Source organism: Capra hircus, chromosome 11 (assembly GCF_001704415.2).
Source record: "Capra hircus breed San Clemente chromosome 11, ASM170441v1, whole genome shotgun sequence".
Lineage (NCBI taxonomy): Eukaryota > Metazoa > Chordata > Mammalia > Artiodactyla > Bovidae > Capra > Capra hircus.
The window spans coordinates 44,455,813-44,464,792 of record NC_030818.1 but is presented as its reverse complement, the minus strand read 5'-3'; the positions used below and the strand labels follow the sequence as shown (position 1 = coordinate 44,464,792).

Sequence of the window (8,980 nt, the reverse complement as noted above, 5' to 3'; positions counted from 1 at the left end):
CCTACTCACATTTTCAAAGGATGAACAAAAGACTCCTTGACCCGGGGACCTGGGAAGAGTACTTTGAAAGCTATCCACTCATGTCTGCAGAGGATAAGGGTCCCTATAAAATTGTCTGTCTATGGGAAATAAAATTCACCCACAGAAGGAGCTTTGATTGTCTTGAGGGGAGGAATACAAGCGATGCCCCTGAGAAGTGCAGCATGGCGCTGGCCACCCATGGTGAGTGGCTCTGCTTCCAGGGACATCTCCACAGGATGAGGCCAACACAGCATCACAGAAGGCCAGCTCTATTCAGAGCAGGTTCCACCTCTAGGCCTATGGGAAGTGTTCAACATGCATTAACCTGTTCAGTCTTTAGAGAATCCCCCGGGGTGGGAGGGGCACCATGTTCTTAGTCAGTCACACTCCCATCAAAGAGACTGGTTTAGGCTTTCTTCCTAAAACTCAAGCTCTAAACAGAGCCTGGGAGAGGCAGATTTTGACAGAAAGGATGAGATTATGGGAGCAAGGGGAAGATGAATGTCTGCTTTCGTTTTTGGATAAACCTCCGAAAGCAGAGACATTACTTTGCCAACAAAGGTCCGTCTAGTCAACGCTATGGTTTTGCCAGCGGTCATGTATGGATGTGAGAGTTGGACTGTGAAGAAAGCTGAGTGCCGAAGAATTGATGCTTTTGAACTGTGGTGTTGGAGAAGACTCTTGAGAGTCCCTTGGACTGCAAGGAGATCCAACCAGTCCATTCTGAAGGAGATCAATCCTGGGTGTTCTTTGGAAGGAATGATGCTAAAGCTGAAAGTCCAGTACTTTGGCCACCTCATGCAAAGAGTTGACTCATTGGAAAAGACTCTGATGCTGGGAGGGATTGGGGGCAGGAGGAAAAGGGGACAACAGAGGATGAGATGGCTGGATGGCATCACGGACTCGATGGACGTGAGTCTGAGTGAACTCCGGGAGTTGGTGATGGACAGGGAGGCCTGGCGTGCTGCTATTCATGGGGTCGCAAAGAGTTGGACACGACTGAGCAACTGAACTGAAGTGACTGATTGAGTACTTACGGTCTCATTGGTCCCTTGACAGAACCAGAACAACTTTCAGATGCCTTAGCTCATCGATTCATGCCATTGTTTCCACTTTGTGGACCCCCCACACCATGTGCCTGTCCCTTCTGTCTATTGGCTGCAGATGCCTCATCAGGCTGACCCCTGGGTGTCTCCTCACTTCCATTCCCCCTGGTGTGTGGCCACATGCCCTCCATGTGTTGCCCAATCCATGGTCCCTGTCGTCCCCGCCCACAGCTGCCACGCTCTTCCCGGGGCACTCTCCTCACGGGCCCCAGGATATCCCACCCCCACAACTCACCCCTGTTCTGGGGCACAGATGCAGCCACTTGGCTCACACCTTGGAGTCCATGTGTCCAAACCTGAGCTCCCCTCTCTCCTCCCAAACCTGCCCCACTGCTGCCCCCACGTCTTGCAGCAGGCTCTGGCCTCAACCCCTGAGCCTGTCCTGAGCCTGTCCTTCCTCACACTCCCAATCAGCCCAGTCACAGACCTGCCAACCTCACCTTCAGAAGACTCCCAGGACCCTCACTTTCCTTCTCCATTCCCGCTTTTGTCACATCTTCCCTGATCAGTGAATAGCCCAGTGTCTCAGTGGCTGCCCTCAGCAACACAAGGCTCTTCTCAACACAGAAAGGGGGGGGGGGGATTCTGTTAAAAGGGAAGTCAGACCACCTCACTCCTCTGCTCAAAGCCCCCAGTCCCACCCAGCCCACTCAGAGTGAAAACAAGAGCCCTCCTGGAACCTCACAGCCCAGGCTCAGGGTCCTGACCATGTTCCCTCCCTGTCCTCGGGCCCCTCGCTCTGTCCACGCCCCAGCAGCCATCTCGCTGCACCTGGACTGCCCTGCTCCCTACCCCTGCCTGCGTGCTGCTGGTCCCTGAGGCCAGGAGCACTCTCCTCCTTCTTCTGGGTCTCACCCAGCATCGACCTCCTGCCTCTCCTCCCTGTTTATTTTCTCTGTGAGTCACCATGCTGCATGCCCGCACCCCCCTCTCCTATGTCCACTCTGAGATGCACGCCTAGAGCAGGTCCTCTGCCTGCTGTGTCTGCTGCTCTCTCCTAGTACCCGGAGCAGAGCTAAGGACGAAGCAGGCTTGTGGAATAAACTGTGTGTACTAAGTCGCTTCAGTCGTGTCCAACTCTGTGTGACCCCTTGGACTGTAACCTGCCAGGCCCCTCTGTCCGTGGGATTTCCCAAGCGAAAATACTGGAGTGGGTTGCCCTGCCCTCCTCCAGGAGATCTTCCCAATCCAGGGATTGAACCCTTGTCTCCTACATCAACCTGCATTGACAGGTAGGCTCTTTACCACTAGCACCACCCGGGAAACCCAGAATAAATTAACCTACCCCAACATTGCCTTATGATGTAGGCACTGTTAAGAACCCTCTTTCAGGGATAAAGTTTTTCTTCATTTTTTTTTTTAAAGCAAGACTCAGAGAGGTTAAGTAACTAGCCCAGGTCACACAGCTGGGTCAGAGCTGGGATCCAAACCCAGCAGGTTCCAGAGCCTGAGGGTCTAATTGCACCAGCTTCTGAAAGAAAGTACTACAGAAAATGTACGACAGAGTTGTTCTGGACCAGCGCCGCCCGCGGCTCTGTCTGTGTTCTGAGGACTCAGTTTGCCTTCCTCTCCCACCTTCTCACAGCCCAAACTCGTGTTTTCCTTTCAGTGGTCTGAGGGTCCTGGTACAACTATGTGAAGGGCTGGTGGAGGAAAAAGGATAGCCACCCCACTCTCTACCTTTTCTATGAAAAAATGTTGCAAGTAAGAAATGTCCTTGCATCTTGGTTTCATGGCATTTTTCTCCAAGGAGACCCAGGAGAGACATTAAGAAAAGTAAGATGTATTTTTGTCCGTACAAAGCATTTTGCAGGCCAGCCCCACTTCTCCACCACTTCGCCTGCAGCTGCCATGTTCCCAACACAAGCTCCTGTTTCAGCCAGAAGATCCCCCTCTGTCTCTCCAGGATCCTCGTTCCAGGATCACTACCTCCCTGTTACCTGCTCTGATTTCCTAGGGAAAGAATTAGGATCTCAATTGGAAAGAACTAGTGAGGAAAAATCGGAGAAGGTGATGGCACCCCTCTCCAGTACTCTTGCCTGGAAAATCCCATGGACGGAGGAGCCTGGTGGGCTCAGTCCATGGGGTCGCTAAGAGTCAGACATGACTGAGCAATTTCACTTTCCCTTTTCACTTTCATGCATTGGAGAAGGAAATGGCAACCCACCCCAGTGCTCTTGCCTGGAGAATCCCAGGGACGGGGAGCCTGTGGGCTGCCATCTATGGGGTCGCACAGAGTCGGACACGACTGAAACGACGCAGCAGCAGCAGCAGCAGTGAGGAAGAATGGAGCCATTTTGGTTTGCTTTTTTATGATATTAAAGCTTTATCATTTTAAATACAAGTTTCCCATTAGTAGCATCTCTCGCACGTATGATCCTAGTTCAAAGCCTGCTTCGTACGTTTATAGGTAAAATAAACCTATGAGCAGTGTTGCCCTGGCTGCGGGTGGTCATGCCCAGTCTCCCCTCCTCTCCCTGCTCCTTTCCGTCTTCCTGCTTGATTGGGTGTCCAACCGCTCTTTCCGCTCACCCTCACTCTCAGCTTTCCCAGGTGTCAGCATATCCTCCACCACCCCAGCCCCCTGCCCTGTGCCTGACTGAGGGCCAAAGAGACTGGCCAGCAGGGTCGGGACAGACATGTGACCCCAGTCATGGTGGCCAGGGAGGAGGGGAGCCCTGCAGGGGCCCAGAGACCCCCTTACAGGGTGACTTCCACCCCCACCTGCAGCCTCTTCCCCAGAGGGTCTGGGGCTCTCGCAAGGCCCCTCTACAAACAAGTGTTCTCGTCAGGCCCAGAGTCCAGTCATCAGACACGTGGCTCCACACATGCTCAGAGGAAAAGTGGCATGTCTATTCTGAGAGACACCCCTTTCCTCCCAAAGAGCATCTTATCTGCTCCTGGGTGAGTAGTTTCTCAGATGAGACACTTCCCAGGGCCAGGCCAGCTCTTACTTGCAGCACATGGGATCTAGTTCCTTGACTAGGGATCAAACCTCGGCCCCCTGCGTTGGAAACGTGGACTGTTAGCCACTGGACTGCCAGGGAAGTCTCTATAGCTGCACTTTCAATGGCCATGTTTAGTGATTTGACATGCATAAATCTCTATATATTAATAAGCATAAATTATTAGAATTACTTTTAAACATAAACTAACAGGTTTTAAAACACTACCTTTAATGGCTTTTAAACATTTAAGATCCTGGGCTAAGTTCTCTAAGGTTTGGCCATGCTTGCATTTTTTCCTTGAATGAAAAAAAATATATCAACCACCTCTCTTCCACTCTCCCCCACAGGACCCAAAATGTGAAATTAGGAAAGTGATGGAATTCCTGGGGACGAACTTGAAAGAAGAAGTTTTAGACAAAACTGTCTATAACGCTTCATTTGTCATCGTGAAAAATAACCCCACGACCAACCACAGAAATGATGCCAAAATGAATCACCAACTGTCTCCATTCATGAGAAAAGGTGATGTTTACCTGCCCCGTCTGCCCCCTGACAGCAGACAACTTTTCTGATCCACAGTGGTTTTCTACCCTTCAGGCTCAGGAGTCATGGCAACAGTGTCTGCTGAAGTGAGTTCCTCAGTCTTTTTCTGAGACAGCCCATGCCTCGCCCTCAGAGAGGAGTGGGAATCCATGCATGGTGCCTACTGTGTCATATCCAATTCTTGCAGCCCCATGGACTGTAGCCCGCAAGGCTCCTCTGTCTTGGGATTTTCCAGGCAAGAGTACTGGAGTGGGTTGTCATTTCCTCCTCCAGGGGATCTTCCAGATCCAGGGATCGAACCCGTGGCTTCAGCATCTCCTGCATTGGCAGGTGGACTCTTTACTACTGTGCCGCCTGGGAAGCCCATCACTTTGAAGCACGTGATTATAAATAAGTTTCTGAGAAGGAACTTGTTTAGTTCTGTTTAACTCAGAGCTTCAAACACGTATTTGACCCAAACTCTTTCTCAAGTGAAGCCTCTAGTCTCCAGGGAGCTCTCGCTCCTCCCGGTACATTTTGGAGGATGGTGCAAAGGTCATCGGCCTTCAGACTTAGAAGGGTGGTCTTCTAGTTAGATCACTTACCCAGGAATGACCGTGGAGGCACAGTGGGTCTCGGAGCCTGGCCAGAGCCAGGGCCTCCGGCTCCCAACCCAGAGCCCATCCTAGGCGACCACATTGCTGCATCCTTAACAGACTTCATGAAGTTATAATTATTTCAGGAAAATGGAAAAAAAAAATTCCTAGTACATGTTGTTTAATAAAATAAGCAAAAACTTAAGGCTCAGAGGAGACATTTTCTAATTTGATCATTAATGAACCTGGTTCTTTTTTCTATTGGGAAAAAGGTATTGTCTATTTGTCCAGAGACACATGTATTTATAGGCAGAGCAAAATACTGTACATGTTGGAAGGTCTGTTTTAAGGTGTGGAGATTTTTTCCCCAGCTTCATTTAGGGATGATTGACAAGTAAAAAGTGAATATAAGGTACGCAGCATGATGTTTTGACGTGTGTACACACTGAGAAACAATCACCACAACCAAGCTGATAATACAACACACCCATCATAGTTACCCTATTCGGTGGGGGAGTGAAAACAACTGAGCTCCACTTTCTTAGCAGATTTCAAGTATACTATAAATTACTGCTTACTATTGCCATGTTGTCCAGTAAGTCTCCAGAATTTATTCATCACATAAAGTTTGCCCCTTTGGTCACATCTCCCTTGTTCCCGCACCCCCAATAACAGCACTCTACTGTTACTATGAGTTCAATTTTCTTAGATTCCACATATAAGTGAGATTGTGCAGCGTTTATCTTTCTATATCCAGCGTTTATCTTTCTATATGCACTGAGCATAATGTCCTCCAATCTCACCTGTGTTGTCACACACGTCAGGATTTCCATCTTCATTAAGCCTGAAAAATATTCCCTTGCACAAGCATGTGATCCTTCTTCTCTGTGCTTATCCTCATTTGGGCTCCACAGGCGATGGCACCCCATTCCAGTACTCCTGCCTGGAAAATCCCATGGACGGAGGAGCCTGGAAGGCTACAGTCCATAGGGTCGCTGAGGGTCGGACACGACTGAGCGACTTCCCTTTCACTTTTCACTTTCATGCATTGGAGAAGGAAATGGCAACCCATTCCAGTGTTCTTGCCTGGAGAATCCCAGAGACAGGGGAGCCTGGTGGGCTGCCGTCTATGGGGTCGCACAGAGTCGGACACGACTGAAGTGACTTAGCAGCAGCAGCAGTGCAGCTTTAGGTTCTTAATTAGACTCTGAAGCCTTCCCAGGGCTATTTCTCCTCACAGATGGCTGGCTGTTCTTTGTGCAAGATGAAGGCTTATATCTCCTACTCCAGATTTCCCTGTTGCTTCAGATGGTAAAGAATCCACCTGCAATGCAGGAGAGCCAGGTTTGATCCCTGGGTTGGGAAGATCCCCTGGAAAAGGAAATGACAGCTACTCCAGTATTCTTGCCTGGGAAATCCCATAGACAGAGGAGCCTAGCAGGCTACAGTCCATGGAGTCACAAAAGGTCAGACACTACTGAGCAACTAACATACGCACATACACACACTCACACACTCATCTCCTCCTGTTGCTGCTGCTGCCGCTAAGTTGCTGCTGCTGCCGCTAAGTTGCTTCAATCATGTCCGACTCTGTGTGACCCCATAGAAGGCAGCCCATGAGGCTCCCCCGTCCCTGGGATTCTCCAGGCAAAAACACTGGAGTGGGTTGCCCTCGCCTTCTCCAATGCATGAAAGTGAAAAGTGAAAGTGAAGTCACTCAGTCATATCTGACTCTTTGCAACCCCATGGACTGCAGCCCACCAGGCTCCTCCGTCCACGGGATTTTCCAGGCAAGAGTGCTGGAGTGGGGTGCCATCACCTTCTCTACCCATCTCCTACTCCACCATTTTTTGCTGATGTCACTCAGTCATCTAATTTTCTTGAAAGCCAACTGATAAATTACAGAACCGTATAATTTATTACCCTTAGAAAATTAAGCAGATCTACATTTCACATGAAAATAATACTGCACAGAGCTCAAAGTCTTCATGAAGCAGATGACACAGAGAAATCAGAAGAGAATAGCTCTATATGGAATCTCCGGCCAGTTTTCATTCTTAAAGCTTTAAATTTTTGAATACTCCATTGCATAAGCATGAAATAGAGCTGACCAACTCTACCATTCCTGCAGATTCTGTTGCTTTGTTTCAACTACATGTTAATACAGTGACAATTCAAGTTGGGAAGGGGGATCCTTGGTTGTGTTCAACTAGGCACAGGGCCTGAACATGGCCTCTGAGATACAGTCAGAGGACAGAAGATGTTTGAGGTTGTAGCCCTCCATTGATCTCTGAGGAGAAGATGAGAACTCAGGTGCAGTGACCTTAAGTGGAAAGTTAGGTGAACTCGGGGTTCAGGTGGGCCAGGTGGGTCAGAGGGCTGAAGGGCACGACACGGAGCATTGGGCAACCAGGCCTGGTTTACTCCTCGCCTGAGTGTCTTGGGACAGGACTATTCACAGGCGCCTCACTTGTACTAGTCACACCTGTAACCTCGAGTCTCTCTCAGCATCAGGAGGACCACCAGCCAGCGTCTGCATCAGAAACTGAAGTACTGAGAGAAACAGGCTTATCTACATGCAAAGTGGTTCAAGTTTGTGAGAATGTCTCTGAATGTGCTGTCTACCACTCTTGCCAGGAGTCATCAGAGATTGGAAAAATCAGTTCGCTGATGCTCAGACCAAGAAGTTTAATGAAGATTATAGGAAACACATGGCTGACACCTCTCTGTCATTCCACATGCGCTGTAAGAGGCAGCCTACGTGAAGCAGGAGAGAATCTGTTTCCAAAACCTGCCACTGGCTCATGTGACCCGACACGAGGGTCTTTAAACGATGACCTGGACATTCTTCAGCCTTGAATTCCTGACCCATCTTTTGGAACCCAGTGTGATGTCAGTTATCCAGCATCTATATGCATCATTTCCTTCTCCCTCTGCAGAGTTCAGTCTTTAGGTGAATGCCAGGATACAACATGTAACATATTGCCTCATACACATGTATCACTTCTCTTCCTTCTATATATCCTCTTTCTATCTTCTGTTATAATTTTCTTTGAATTCAAACATTTCTTTCAATCTTTTGCTTCAAAAATGCCAGCTCCATTCATTTGATAAAACGTGGACTGAGTGCCTTATTCATGCTGGTGAGGAAAGGGCATCAAAAGATGATAAAAATAGGACTTCCCTGATGGTCCAATGGTTAAGAATCCACCTGCCAATGCAGGCAACACAGGTTCGATCTCGGGTCTGGGAAGATCCCACATGCCACGGGGCAGCTAAGCCCATGTGCCACAATTATTGACCACAAGCGCCCTAAAGCCCATTCTCTGCAACAAGAGAAGCCACTATAGTGAGAAGCCCACATACCACAATTAGAAAGAAGCCCCCGCTCACTGCAACTAGAGAAAGACTGCAGGAAACAGTGAAGGCCCAGCTCAGCCATAAATAAATACATAACTTAAAAAAAGATGATAGTACTTTCTTGGTGGTCCAGTGGCTGAGACTCCATGCTCCCAACACAAGGGGTACAGGTTCGACCCCTGATCAGGGAACTAGACCCTACATGCTGCAACAGCTAAAGATCCCACATGCCACAACAAGGGCCTGATGGGACAGGATGCTCACGTCCCCAATCCCTCCAGCCTCCCTGTGCTGAGGGTGTGAACAAGTAAAATATGGTGGACGCACATCTCGATCACAAAGCAATCAACTGAAAGCAACAGATTCACAGGTGGCAACAAGAAGATGTCTTTGAAATGCTGTGCTTAGAGGAAAAACGTGAGGAAGC

General features: G+C 49.1%; 1 protein-coding gene across 1 annotated transcript; it reads left to right on the top strand.

Annotated features, from left to right (window-relative positions):
* LOC102179485 (sulfotransferase 1C4-like) lies at positions 204-7,958 on the top strand. The gene is made up of 4 exons (XM_005686741.1): positions 204-222; positions 2,746-2,831; positions 4,423-4,597; positions 7,831-7,958. The coding sequence occupies exons 1-4, from the start codon at positions 204-206 to the stop codon at positions 7,956-7,958; spliced, it is 408 nt and encodes a 135-aa protein (XP_005686798.1).